This window comes from Vicugna pacos, chromosome X (genome assembly GCF_048564905.1).
Source record: "Vicugna pacos chromosome X, VicPac4, whole genome shotgun sequence".
Lineage (NCBI taxonomy): Eukaryota > Metazoa > Chordata > Mammalia > Artiodactyla > Camelidae > Vicugna > Vicugna pacos.
This window is the reverse complement of record NC_133023.1, coordinates 87,003,267-87,018,887: the sequence shown is the minus strand read 5'-3', so window position 1 is coordinate 87,018,887 and position 15,621 is coordinate 87,003,267. Positions and strand designations below refer to the sequence as shown.

Sequence of the window (15,621 nt, the reverse complement as noted above, 5' to 3'; positions counted from 1 at the left end):
TTAAAATCTTGATGAGCCTAAATGCCCAGAAAACTGGGGGTTCTGGTTAATTGGATTTGATGGTAGCTTAAGGTTAAATAGAACTTTTTTTAAATTACCATTCTTGTTGAAAATCATTCTTAAATATGAATCTACTCTCCATTTTAATCCAAATGATCATAATTAATCTTTTATAATTGAACATCTTATAGTAAGTGAGGGTTGTCATTTTGAACATGATTTTTGATTGTACAGCACGCTAGGTATAGAAGATGCTATAGAGGGAACATAATGTCTAGTGGTCCCAGGATATCTTTTGCAAATTTTGAATGGCCTCTTGTGAGTAGTTGAAAAAATATTGGATTTAGAGTGAAAAATCTTGAGTCTGGTTCCAATTCCGCCACTAAATAATTGTGTGACCTTAATAATGTCTCTTTCTTCCTCTCAACCTCCTTTTACTCAAAAATCAGATGAGAGAATAAAGCTAAATGATCTTTGAGGTCGTTTCTGGCTTTACTCTGTTATTCTATGGCTTGCCTTCTTGTCACTTGCCCCTCTATTGAAAGCATCCTATTCTATTGACCTTTCCAGTTAGTTGGATTCTAATTAATTAATTGCAGGATTACTAATTCTAGGTGAGGTCCCCAAACAAGTTGGATAAACTTAAGTTGAGCAATCATGATTCCTTTCAGAATTTCCAGTAGCCAAGAGGAAATGAGGAAGACACTATAAATCCCTGTCTTCAGAGGGTAGAGATAATGGCAGGCAGGTGTAGTTAAGAAGGCTATTTTAGTCCAGCATGAGATTAGTTTAGGATTACATTTTGCCTGATACACAATAGGTGCTCAATAAAACTTTGTTGAACAAATGAATTTAAGAACAAAAGCCTTCATAGAGGCAAGATTCAACACCTTATATAGAAATTTATTTTGCCTTGGGTCATTGTGAAGCTGCAGTAGTTTCAATGTTTTCTTTCATATTGTCATTCTCTGTCTAATTGTGAAATAAATATAACTTCATTTTGTGTTTCTGATTCAAAGGTAAAAATACAATCTGGTTTGAGTTTAAGTTCCAACCAGCCACCTCTATGTTGCATCCTCTAAATTCATGATGATTTTTTTTCTGAGTATTGACAATGATGCAGAGAGAAAATAGATTCAAGTTTATATTTGCCAAATGGAGATACATATTTAGAGGTTGAAGAAGTATATGAAATCACTATACTCTTTAAGTTGATCTTCTCTTGTGTGTTGATCTTAACCTGAGTGTTGTCTCTGAATAATTAAAGTGAACCAATGAGTTTCTCCTTCATGCTCTCAAGTCTACATGGCAGGGAACCAGGGAGAGAACATTTCTGTGGAATTAAGGTCCATTTCCCACAAATTCTCCTGTCTCAAGTGGGATTATGGTCACTGAGTTTGGAGCATGATGCAAAGCTGAATCTGACTGTTTCTTAGGTAGCCTAACCTGATGGGAGTTAATGTTGTTTCAACTGCTGTGATTATTATATATTCTGCATGTTTTAATCAGTAATTCAGGTTTTGTATTTATGCCTCATGATAGGTTCATGAGAGGTACAATTTGAAAAGCAATTTGAAAAATTGAAAGTAGAAAATGTTTCTTATTCTCCATATTTTATAAAGAGTTTCTTGTTTGGTCCGCACGGGTAGATGTTTGAGGTAATTATGGGTGACTTGTGTATGCTCTCTGGCCCTCGGGTTCAGAGTATTCAGATAATAGAACAATCCCAAGTGCAGATGATCTCAAGGGAGGAACAGCTATGAGCCTGGGGAGGAAGATAGGATCATGAGTGCCTGGCAAGACAGTCTTTTTCTGGACGTTTTTAAAGAATGACAGATTCCCTCCCATAAGGTTGTGCAATACTTCAAAACTGCATGTTCCAATCGGAGGAGTAGTTTTAGACCAAGGTTTCTCAACCTGCCCATGTCGATGTTTCAGCCTAGGTAACTCATTGTTGTGCGGGTTGTCCTGCGCATTACAGGCTGTTCAGCAGCGTCCTTGGCCTCTACCCACTAAATGCAAGTAGCACCCCCTCCTCAGTTGTGACAACCAAAAATGTCCCCAGGCACTACCAAACATCCCCCGTGGGCCCAATTGTCCCCAGTTGATAAACACTGTTTTAGATTCTTTGTGAGACAAGATCTGTGTTTCCTGACCTGCTCACTTTACACACTCCTCTTCAGACTCTGGCAATTTCTTTTTCCCTTCCCGCCTTTCCTCTTCTTATTCCTTTCTTTGGAAGCCTTTGTTGAAGGATCCAGATAATAATTCACCAGTCTATAACATAATTTGGGGTGGAAACCACTGCTATAAATTGAATATTTGTATCTCTCCCAAATTCACGTGTTGAGAACCTAATGCCCAAGGCATTGGCATTAGGTGGGGTTTGGGGAGGTGATTAGGTCCTGAGGGTGGAGCTCTCCTGAATGGGACTAGTGCTTTTATAAAGGAGACCTCGGATTCCTCCCTACCCCCTTCCACCACGTGAGGACACAGCAAGAAGCTGGCAGTCTGCAACCCAGAAGAGGCTGGCTCCCTGATCTGGGACTTCCAGCCTCCAAAACTGTGAGAAACATATTTCTGTGGTTTATAAGCCACCTTATCTATGGTATTTTGTAATAGCAGCACAGATGGACTAAAACAACCACTAAACTAAATCCATTTAGTTGTAAGTTTTCTGCCCCCTGCCAATTGGTTTCCTTTTAATATCATGGCAACTCCTTATATAATTTTATCCCCAATTAAATTCTCATATCCTGCATTTCTATGTGAGAATCTGAAGCAAGAGGAATATATTCTTGACACATTGAATGCATACCAGTTTGTACATATATTAATTGGCTTGTTTTCTGGAAATGCAAAAAGCTGGAAAAAATTGAGTGTATCATTGTTGACTAATAGATCAGCTCTAGACAGCCTATACAGCATGGGAAGCCAGAGTGACCCCCAAAGCCACTAACAAATGATCCCCTACCTTTGCTTATATAACCATATCTGTCTATCCATCTATCATCCACCTGTCTATAAGATTTCCTTTCTTATTCTATTCCTTTCTCTTCCCCTACACTCTTCAATCTTCCTATATTTCCTTTATTCTCTCTTTCCTGTCTTTATATCTACACTACTCTCAGGCATTTCTTAGCTCTTCTGATTGATAAAATTATTCTTTGTAAAAGTCTTACCTAAGGACATAGAAGCCTAAAAAAATGGCACATTTGAGAAATTGCACATGACCTAGGTTGGCCAGAGCTTAGATGGCATGGGAGGCAATTGGAGTGGTGAGACAGAGAGGCCTGCAGAGGCCAGGCCATGAAGGATCTTACAGAAGGAGTAGACCTTCATTTCAAAAATAGGGAAAACACAGGAAATCAGGAAAAAAAAATCTACGAATTCTGTCACCGAAAGATAGTTACTATTAAGATTTCCATACATTTTCTTCAGGGTCAGATCTCTGTAGAGTAGGGATTTGTAAATATGAATGTTTTTGTTTTTGTGATGGAGGAGACAGCACATAGTGGTGGTTGTGCTGTATATATGAATGCTGGGGTTTTTTCCCCAACATGGAAAATTGCTTATTGTCTTAGAAATTACCTGGTGAATGGGAACAGAAGTACTTTAAAACCAAATCAAATATAAAGAAGGTTTTTAAAAACGATATAGAATAATCTCACAGGGAAAGGAAAGGATAGTGAGTAGAGCCAGGCCTGATGAGAGATGGAACTCTCTCCATTGTTCTCTTTTTTTTTGGAGCCACATGATGTCTCATCTCTGCTTCTCTCCACACATATGCTTGATTCTCAGGCTTCATTCAAGGTGGGTTTTTTTTCTTTTATCTGTTCCCTTAATATGCTGTAATTCCAGCTCTGTCTGGCTCAAAATGACCTTGCATCTTGACTTCCCTACCTGACTAGTTTCTGTGTCTAGATTTCTGGGACAGAGATAGAGAGAGAGTCAGAGAGAGAGGAGGAGCAGGAGAAAGAATATGATTGATTCTCTGAGGTTGGATATCCAAATTCTGGTCCAATTTACCATGACTGCAAGCAGTGGGGATTGGGTTTGGGAAGGCCATGGATCAGCATTCTCTGTCCAGGGCTCTGTACAGAGAGACAAAGATCAGCATATCTAATATGCTTATGTGGTTAAAAATTCTTAATATCTGTTATGACTTTATGACATTCCATGGGGTGAATGGACTAGACTCCTTCCATATTTTAATCTGCTCTCTTTTAACCAGTGAATGGGGAAGGAGATTGAGGATCATGAATTGGAAGTTTTTAGAGCTGAAGACTGGAAATGTCAATCACTACTTTTGCTCACACTTCACATTTAATTAGCCAGAACTCAGTCACATGACCATACCTAATGGAAATGGTGACTGGGAAATGTAGTCTATCTGCGTGCCCAGGAGAAAAGGAGCACATGAATGCTGGTGAGGAGCACAGTTTCTGCCCCAGGCCATATCTTTGATTTTGAGGCTGGTATTTCAGAGGACCACCATGCCATTTGCCAATTTGTCCCTTAGAGAAATGTTATGCTGGACAGGTTAGAGAACTGATTTGAGTGGTATTTCTTATGTTATTTTGTGACGTTATAAAACATTATTGCCTTTAATATACATGTTTGAGTAACACTTTCAGAGAAATGAAAGCAAATGTTGATCAACATCCTTCAAAAATTGCATTAGAATAATACTCTAGATTTCCAACCTGAAGAGCCTAGTGGGAAACTCTTAGGTTCTGTCTTTATTATACTCCTTTGTAATTACTTGAAACACTCTTTCTTTAAAGAAAATGTCCTTGCTAATATAGATTACAATTCAATAAAAGCAAATGATACAGAAAAGTATACCATGTCAACTGGCTCATAAAATAAATGAGGATAATACGTATTTGTGGGAAATGAGGATGAATAAAAAGGTAATCAAAGTATATAATACTCTGCTCACTACCCACTCTTCTAAAAAGAAAAATAAATAAATAAGCCAAGTACCCAGTAAAGACCAAGTCTATAAAATCAGCAGGTTGCTCTTGTGAGTAAAATTCAAAGCAGACTTTTAGCTTTTGCAGAGGGAAATATAATTGAATTTCTTTGCAAAATGAATGTTTTTTTTTTCCAATTCTAGAAAATTTGGGATCTGGTTTAATTTTAAACGTATGCTTATAAATTTTGCCTGGATTCCATGTTTGTTCCTGTTTACAGTGGTTCCTGTTGGGAAATGAACTCTTGAACATTATGGGGTGGCATTTCGTTATACCTCCATAAAGAAGATGTATAAAATCATATAGGAGGACTGAAAGTATATATATTCATTTTGAAAAGAGACCTGCCAGATGCTCATGTGATTCAAGATGATTTTATTACCTTAATGATTAACATTAGGAATCATATCAGGGATGTCGTGAGTTAGTATGTGCACAGTGGTTAAGTAAATGGGTTTCATTTTTCATGAATGAATTTAAAAATATTTATTGAGCACCTACTGTTTGTTGGGCACCATTCTAGATGCTAGGGATACAACAGTAAATAAGACACACCTTTCTACTCTCATGTAGCTTACATTCTAGTAATCAACAAAACCGAGGTAGATTCCCAGCTCCATCACTTACCAGTAGTGTGACCATGGGAAATTTACTTAAACTTAATTGCTGAACCTCAGCCTCCTCAACTATGACATATGGATAGTATCATCTATCTTATAGGGTTATTGTGGGTATTCAGTGAGAAAAAAACCCACAAATTATTTTAGCAGAATGCCTAGCACATAGTAGATTTCAGTAAATGGTCGTTGCTGTCACCATTATCATCAACAGCAACTATTTCTAGTTATTAGTATTTTATTAACAATAATTCTTTCATTACCCAAATGTCTCACGAAAGGAGATGAAGTGTGAATCAACCATTTCTTTGATATATTTGTTTCTTTTAGATTATGTGAAAATGAAAGCTTATAATTGTCCTTTTACATTCAGTAAACTAAGAGATATTTGCTCACATGTAAAACAGTTATTTTAGAGTCCCCAAGCCTCATTCATTTTGCACGGGGAATCAAGAGCCTTTTAGAAGAAGCAGAAACATCATGCAAATCAATATATATTCATTGAGTACTTTGAAATATGAAACAGTGAACCTAAAAATTAAGATTTGGTCCCTACCCTCAAGGAATATACAGTCCAGAGGCAGTTGAGGAGGTAAGGCAGATATTATTTCTGATTAAAAGAGAAAAGGGAATAATAGCCACAAAAAATACTTTTAAAAGTGCTCTCTCATTAGCTACTAACTACCCAACTTGGAAAATCACAAGAATACCAATTTAGACCATAGAATATTGCCATCTAAATAGAACTAAGGCTTAAGCCTAGAAAAATTAAGGTTTAGATAGATACCCTGAAACTATTTTTTAAAAAACTCTTAAAAATTATGAACAACATGGAGAGAGTGTAGACTTTTTATGAACACTTGGTATATACGGTTTGGATGGGACATAGGGACAGGAGTGGCTTAAAATTTGGAAGAAAGGATCCTAGAATAAATAAAATGAAATCTTCCTTTGAGTAGCTGTTAATAAAAAAAATACAATTTGTTACTCCAGGAGGTTGTCCAAGCTGATAATATCATTTAGGCTCAAAAAGAGTTTGGATAAATACTCATTTTAAAAGTATTTATCCTAAGAAGGACTGTCACAAATAGGCTATTATGAAAAAACTAGAAGATGTTGAAGTTGATATTTTGCCAGTCAGTAACCACGCTTTTCCACAAAGCGACACTAGATATTCTTGTCAGAGAAGAAAATGGGGCTGACCCATCATGGCATTTTCTTTTATTTTCTCATGCTTTTGGAGGCATAAGAATAAATACCTATGAATAGACATTTCTCCAAAGAGGATATAAAAAACAGCCAACAAGCATATAGAAAGCTGCTCAGCATCACTTACTATCAGAGAAACGCAAATCAAAACCACAGTGAGCTGTCACCTCACACCCATTAGGATGGTTATCATCAAAAAGACAAGAAATAGTGTTAGCAGGGATGTGGAAAAATGGAACCCTTTGCACTGTTGGTCAGATTGTAAAATGATACAGCCACTATGGAAAACAGTATGGAGGTTCCTCAAAGAAATAAAAATAGAGCTCCCAAATGATCCAGCAATCCCACTTCTGGGTATACACTCAAAAGAAGTGAAAGCAGGATCTCAAAGAGATATTTGTACACCTATGTTCATAACAGCATTATTCACAGTAGCCAAGAAGTGGATACAATCCAAATGACCATCAACAGATGAATGGCTAAACAAAATATGGTATATACATACAATGGAATATTAATCAGCCTTGAAAAGGAAGGAAATCCTATCACATGGAAAAACCTTGAGGACATTTATGTTAAGTGAAATAAACCAGTCACAAAAAGACAAATACTGTATAATTCCACTTATATATCTAAAGTAGGCAAATTCGTAGAACAGGAAGTAGAATGGTGGTTACCCCCAGGGGCTGAGGAAGAGGAGTTGTTGTTTAGTGGGTATAGAGTTTCTGATTTGCGAGATGAAGTTCTGGAGATCTGTTTGACAATAATGTGAACATACTTAACACTACTGAGCTATACACGTAAAAGTGATGTAGGATGGTAAATTTTGTGTTTCTTATCTCAATAAAAATGTGTTTAATAACTTTTTTAAAAGAATAAATATTTAAATTCCACTATCCTATCTGAATGTGATTTAGCCCTCATAACTTGACTCAGGGCCTTTTCATTGTAGTCTTCTTTTTTATTTTTTTTTAAATCAACCTCAGCTTCTCACTGGAAGTAAGTTGAATATCTTCCTCTGGGCGTAAAAATGAGTCTCACGCTTGTAGCTAAGGGAATGAAGGATTAGAAATTCATCTCATAAGTATGTTTACAACATGTAAAAGAAAAAATTCATTGGTTATTTATGCATCTGTTGTTAGAAAGCTGTAGATTTCTGTCTTTTTCCTATAGAATTTTAAGTGCCATATTAAATCACATTATTTAGTGCCAACAGATACCCTCAGAATTATGTAGTATGAGGGGTTTAAAAGGAGAGAGTACATTTTCCCCTTTTTTATAGATGATTTTAAAATCCTTACAGGAGCATTTATTATATTCCCATTTACCACCACTGGGTCTCATCAGTCTTGAAGGTTTTTTTTTTTTCAATTTTCTTATATGCCCATTTTCTTTTGGCAGTATCTTACTTTTCCTTTTTAAATTTGAACCTGAATATTAAAACAGATGCAAAGGAGAGTACTACTTACACATAAACTCTTGAACTGCATTTTTATCATTTCCTCTGTGGAAAAAACCCAATTGTATGAAATTGATAGCAACATTTTAGTATATCCTCGGGTCCCCTGGGAAAAGCAATGTGCTTAGACAGATGATCTGATTTTATGGGCACATAGCTGAAGTCTAGCACTGCGCATTTGTCTTTATGCGCCTACTTTTTTCAGGGACTATGAAAACACATTTAGGCAGTAGTTTCGCTTTCCAACAATGGACTGCAAAGCCTTTGACAACACATAGCATTTGCATTGCTGTTTTTCATGATGCACATCAAAGTATAGATCACTTTTAGCAAAGAATCTTAATCTCAGCTTGTTAATAAGAAAACAGGGACCTTAGTATATGAACTCATTTTATTGTCTACCCTCACTGAGGACTGTGATTTGGATTCCACTCAAATATGAATTAGTTTAAATGTTGCTCTGCTGCGACTGTTGAATTTATTCATTATACTGTAATATTTTACTTATGAAACTGCATTTGGAAATCCTTTGGTGTATATCAGGATGAAATTACAGTGCTCAGGGATATTGATTATTGCTTGTAATTGCCGTCGTAATAGCCAACAATTCTCTGTCTTTCTTTGTCTTTCTTCTACCTCTTAATGATATACCAAACCAAATCAATATCCAACATATGAGGCCACTTACATTGTCTCAAAAATCCAATTGTTCTCCTTCATAAATATGTAAAGGATCGAAGATTTTATCTCCCAACATTGAATAAAAGAGCCACATACGGCTCGGTTTCTGTTTTATCCTGTAGGATCGTATCAGAGTGTTGCTGTATAAGATCAGTTATACCTTAAGTGACATTTTATCACCTCCAGAGAATCACAGAGCCTTGGTGGGGGAGATGGGGAGGCTTCTCCACCCTTCTGTCTGTAAACTGCTACACTTCTTGCTCACTAGTAAATTAGATGGCCAAAGGGAAAACATAGGCTGGGAGAGCTAACCAGACATTAAAGAAGAAATCCACCTCCTTATGACATGGAGGTGATTATTTCAGGGACTACAGAGGGAGTACAGTCAAATGGAAGGAACACAATGCAATGAGTCACTTTTTCAATAAAATATGTTTATTCTGATTTCTACTAGATATGGCTTCTCCATTCTAAGGTACATTCAGTGCCTTTAGAAGCAGCAATAACTCCTTTACATTCTTAACAACTAAAGACTAGCTTCTTTCTGATGGTTTCCCATTCACTCAAATTGTTAAGACGGTCTTTAAAACTTACTATGAGAATATGTGACATATAGAAAAATAGATTATGTATTATGTAGTACTATTTGAGCAGATTGTATTTATTTAGCCCGGGTCAGTTAACTCAGGAGATCAGAACCTGGTGGTAACCCAGTGAAGACTGTAGGTAGCACAGGGCAATGGCGGTATACTATTTTGCAAGTCCCTGATTCCAAGTACATTCATGCCATTAACTACTGATGTTCCTTTTAGGTAATTCACTTTCGTTCTCTGGACCTCCATCTCTCTAAATGCAAAATTAAAGTGTTGGGCTGCTAGATGATTTTCTGAGATCTCTTCTTATTCTGTGATTCTGTGACTACTGCCCTCACATTTTTCTCATTGGTCCCAAAGGAAACCGGGGGAAAGTGAGGCTCAATCCAGTATCACCCACATGCCAAAATCAACACAAAGCAGGCTTCTTCTATACCCTACAAGGCCTGGATTCAAAGTGCCTTCAGGTGTCCACAAAATATATAACCATGGTATAGTATACTTTAATGTCGTCGTTAAAAGCAATGGCTCTGGAGCCAGACTGTTTGGGTTTGAAAGTCAGTTTTACCAGTTTGTAGCTGTGGGACCCTGAACAAATTACTTAATCTCTCTATGCACTGATTTTTCTCATTTATAAATGTAGGTACTTACTGTAATGAGGTTGTTGTGAAGATTAAATGATATAATGCTTTATGAATTATTTAGAACAACGCCTGGCACAAGTTAGCACTTACTGTTACCTCTTATTATCATTATTATGATAACTACTATCTTTACCACTTTGATTCTACTAAACCTCTTTTGGTCTCTGTTTCACCATCTGTAAGTTATAATAATAATATCAACCTCACAGATATATGAGGATCAAAGTATTGCATCTAAAGTGCCTACTTTGGTGCCTGGCCTTACTAGGTGCTCAATAAATCATGTTCACATAAATAGAACCAGCTATGCATGTGGTTGGTCTTAGTCACTGCATTTTTTTCCCACTCATCCCACCCCCAATCTTTTTGATACTAGTTACAAGAACAATACAAGCTCAAGAAAGAAACCTTCAAAAAAAAAATACCCCTGCTATCCAAAGGTAACACAAATTATTATTTTTCCATGAGCATATATATTTTATTTTAAAAATTGTATTCTATTGCCCATTCTGTTTTGAAGCCAACCTTTTTTAATTTGGTGATATCTGTAAACACTTTTTCTAGTGAATAGATACTCTATTACAATGCAATTTGTAATGGTTGTATAATATTCTGTGTTTATAAAATAATTTACTTATCCAAATATCTATTAGTGAGCATTTGGGTGTTTAATTTTTGCAGTTATAAATAACACTGCACTGAACAATTCCTTATGTGCATTGTCACACACATCATTTCCTAATGATAAATTCCCATAGGCATAATTATTGGACAAAGAATATGCATATTTAAAGTCTTGATACATGATGCCAAATTGCCCTCCAGAAAGGCTTGTAAATCTACTCTCCCCTCAGCAACCGTGCCCTTTAAATATCATTTACCCTCATGATACTAAAGCAAAACTGTAATTTGGATATTTTTTCAATAACATTCATGTAGACAGTTCTTTTTTCCTTTAGACATATATGCTTCTGTTCTTTAAAAATGGAAGCCAGAAATCAATCTTAACATATTCTTAATGATTTGTGCATTTGGGCATATGTGGCACGTACAAGATGATGTTGGCTCTTTGCTAAGTGGAGGGGTCTTGTGTTGTTTACATTAAAATGTAGTACCAGAATGTGTTTTGTTTAGCAGTGCAGTTTACTGCCCTAGGCGGCACAGTAGAGTAGATTGAGGACTTTGGAGCCCGAATGACTTGGGTTCCTATTCTGGCTCTGTTATTTACTTGCTAGGTGGATTTAAGCAGGTTACTTAACCTTTTTAGGCCTCCATTTCCTTAAATACACCATGAAGATAATAATACCCTGTTTCATATGAGTGAAGACTAACTGAGATAATGCATGTTTAGCACAACTCACAGCGCTTAGCACTCAAGTTAAAGTGTATGCACAAAAACACATTTTCATGGCATCTCCTTCCATGTGAATAAGTCACTACTGTTTATGAAATATCCATATTACAGTAGTCATAAGCTGTCAATAATTATCCTCTAGAAATTCAAACATGATAGCAGCATGAATTTCTAGGACAGGCAAAACTAATGCAGGGTAGAAAAAAATGCAAAATAGTGGTTGCCTCTGGGGTTGGGGATAGGGATTTACTTAGAAAGGCAGGAGGGCACTTCCTGGCATGATGGAAATGTTCTGTATCTTGACAGGGGTTTGCTTTGCACCGGTGATTGCATTTGTCAAATCTCAGCAAATGTACACTTAAAATTTGTGTGTTTCATTGTGTGTAATTTGTGTGTCTGTGTATGTGTTTGGGAGGATTAGGTTTTTCATTGTGTATAATTTTTAAATTGAAATATATTTACATGTAACTGTGTAAGTTTAAGATGTACAACATGTTGATTTGATACATCTATATATTTCAATACAATTACCATTTGTAGTTTTAGCTAATACCTGTATCACATAATTATCATTTCTTTTTTGTGGTGGGAATAATTAAGATCTACTACCTTAGAAAGTTTGATATTTATTATATATGCATTATTATTGTCTATAATAATACTGTGCATTAGATCTAAGACTTATCTGCTAGTTGCAAGTTTGTAAGCATCTCCCCATCCTCCATCTCTCAGCCGCAGGTAACCACCACTCTACTCTTTGTTTTTATGAGTTCATGGATGGACCTTGAGGATATTGTGCTAAGTGAAATAGGTCAGACAGAGAAAGACAAATACTGTATGATATCACATATGTGGAAGCTAAAAAAGTCAAACTCATCATGTATAAATTTTACATTAAAAATCTGTTAAAAAATGTTGAACTCTAGATAATAATATGAAGGTTGAAATATGTGAAGGGAAGGGCACTGATATATGCAACTTACTCTGAATTGCTTTAAAAAGTGAAATAAAATGCTTAAAAAAAGATGGACTAAGACAGGAATGGAGTAATGGATAAGTAGGTGGTAAAATGAGTGCAGTCATATTAACTATAGAATCTAATTGAGAGTGTATGTATGTTTTGGGTAAGTATATGAGGGTATGTGTGTTGTCATTTAAAATGTTTATTTGATGACAATCTTTTAAAATTTGAATTTAGCATTTTTAAAGCCAGTGATGTTCAACTGGAAATGCACATCCAACTTACCTATGAAGTTTAATTAAAATACACATGCTTAGGACCTACCCCAGATTTCCTGAATCTCTTTACTTGATATTCTTTTGAGTATATGTGTGTTTATTATAAAACTCCTTCATTTGACTGTGTGTTGGCAATTTCTATAATCAAATATTGGGTGAAAATATATCTATACAAGCTAGTCTCTAAATAAAATACTGGTCTCTAGGCCATTCACATAACCGAAATGATACTTCTCTTTCTGTTTTTGAATCAACTCTTCTTAAATTTTCATTTAATGAAAGGGAGCAGTATAGTGAATAACATCAAATTTGGAATGTTAATGCTCGGAGTTTGAGAACTTCATTAGCCAGCAAGTCAGGCAACAGAAGACCTCTTTCTTCCTCTTAAAAGTCTAAAATAGGAAAACAAAAGGGAGACCACCAAGGGTGCTTCAGAGTTAATTGTTAGGTATATGAAGATTTTGTTGAGTTCCTCCTAGTCCCCCTGTGTTTTGCCATAGCATGATTATATAAAATTAGTGAAGGTTGCATTTTTGTAGCAACTGGCTTTGGTTTTTTTTATAGCCCAAACTTTTGTTTCCTTTCTGCAGGCATTTCCTGTTCAAACATGGATCTGGTTCCTCGGCTATCTTCAGTGCAGCCAGTCAAAACTACCCTCTGACGTCCAATACCGTGTACTCGCCCCCTCCCAGGCCACTTCCTCGAAGCACCTTTTCCAGACCTGCCTTTACCTTCAACAAACCTTACAGGTGCTGCAATTGGAAGTGTACGGCGTTGAGTGCCACTGCAATCACCGTGACTTTGGCCTTGTTACTAGCCTACGTGATTGGTAAGCCCTTTTTCCACGCTTCAGTCTTCTTAGTCAAAGTCTTGTTTTGCTTGTGGTGGAGTTAGGGACAGGAGTTTCTCTCTCTACTCTGGGACCTACAAATTTGAACCAAGGCTTAGTATTATAAATAACAAATGGATTTCTAATTAGGTTTTGGGTTTTTTTTTCCTTTCCCCTTTGGTACTTCCTAACCTTAAATACTGCTGAGGAGAGTAAGAATTGCTCTTTGAGAAGAAATATTTATACTACTAACACAGTCTTATTGATTGCAATTACTGTAGTTAACCATTTTCCTTTCAATTAAAAGGTTGTTATGGTTTTCTCATTAGAAGTCATAAGTACCAATCTACAATAGCTTCTTAAATTATAGTTAAACAATAATCCTGCTACCGGGTTTTCTGGTAGCAATTTCGTTAAAGTAGTAGTTACTTGGAAGCTATTGGAAAATCCAGCACATAATTTCTTTCCAAGAACGCAGAGTTTTGCACTGGGACTAAAAAAAATATATTCTTATTTTCACTAGGTAAATGGCTACAAAATTGTATGGTTACTACATTTGGGAAGGTAGAGGAAAAAATAATAGTGAGGCACACTTCCCACTTTTTAGAAAAATACTGTTCTTGAGTCATCTTGATTAAAGGCACCCTCACTTGATAGCAAATCGTATAGATTTTTCTAGATGGCATTTTATTTTGACTGAACATTAATTTCCTTGTTTGAGTGGGTCTGCAGTCTAAAATGTAAATTAACTTAAGAAACATGTATTTTGTGGAAGCACTATTCCTAGAAGAATAGCAGATCATGGTAGGAAAAAAAATTTTTTCTAAGTATGTCACCCGTATCTTCTTTTCAGGTTTAGCCTGATTTCCTAATTGAAGGGGAATTACCCACGAAGATAACAATAAATATGATTCTGAAAGATAGATTAAAAAGGGATTTAGAGTTTCTTATGATTATAGAAAATAAGTTTTGTTGATTCTGATTTACTAAAAATGTGAACAATAAGAAAGTTCCCATAGTCAGTTTTTTATAAGAGTCATAGAACAAAGGATGGTAAGTAAATAGATATATTTTGTAGGGGAGTCACTGATAATATCAACAGTATAGGTTTGTAGGCTAAATTGATGTTCATGATTATCTCTTTTATATTTTCTTCATGCAATCTGAATATATTTGAACAATTCTTCTATTAAATGTGGGTAATATTAACCTATAATATAAAAAAACGTGTCTTTTATCTCAGACATTTCAGGATAACCTAACGTGTAAGTTTATTTGGTTTGTAATAACCTGTAATGAAAAATAATGCTGAAGGAATGGAGGTGGGAGATGAGAAAGTACTGTAATATAAACAGGATTTTAATATGGAATCATTCAAAATAAGGAGTCATTTGAAAAGTTTAAATACATTAGAGGCCCTTTAAAGTGTTCTGGTTCAATTATGAGAACAAACATCTTATAGGTTATCTTCTATTAACTTTTACTATACAGAGAGATAATATTTTAGATACAAGACTTCGCCTCTGTAATAAACAAATCCAGGTAATAGAAGCTCTTTCTTAATAGTTTTATACTGTGTTCAAACCTATTTTTCTATTTAAATTTATTATATGGCCACTCATATAAAAATTGTGTTATATACCCTGAGACTTGTTTAATTAGATTATATATTCATTTCATAAGTGAAAGTAGAATATTTCAGGTATTTTAGGGCTGCCTTTTTAATATGGTAAATAATGGCATACATTTGCTATGACAGTAAGGCAATATAGGGCAATGGTTATGAGCATGGACTTTCAGACCTCTGCCGTTTCTTAGGCATGTTACTACCCTGGGCAAATTATTTAACTTTTTAAGGCCTCCGTTTCCTCATCTGTCAAATGGACCTGAAACAGTACCTATAACATAGGGTTGTTATAAGAATTAAATGAATTAATACAACTAAAAAACTTGGAATAGTACCTAAAACATAATAAGTATACTATAAATGTTAAAATATTATTATTGTTGTTTGTAC

General features: G+C 35.5%; 1 protein-coding gene across 1 annotated transcript in view; it reads left to right on the top strand.

The window, feature by feature from the left end:
* The window catches only part of TENM1 (teneurin transmembrane protein 1), a 706,272-nt gene that overhangs the window by 403,625 nt on the left and 287,026 nt on the right, over positions 1 to 15,621 (top strand). The window contains exon 8 of the mRNA XM_072956695.1: positions 13,366 to 13,604. Within this exon, the coding sequence (XP_072812796.1) occupies positions 13,366 to 13,604 (239 nt within the window). The remainder of the gene's footprint in view (positions 1 to 13,365; positions 13,605 to 15,621) is intronic.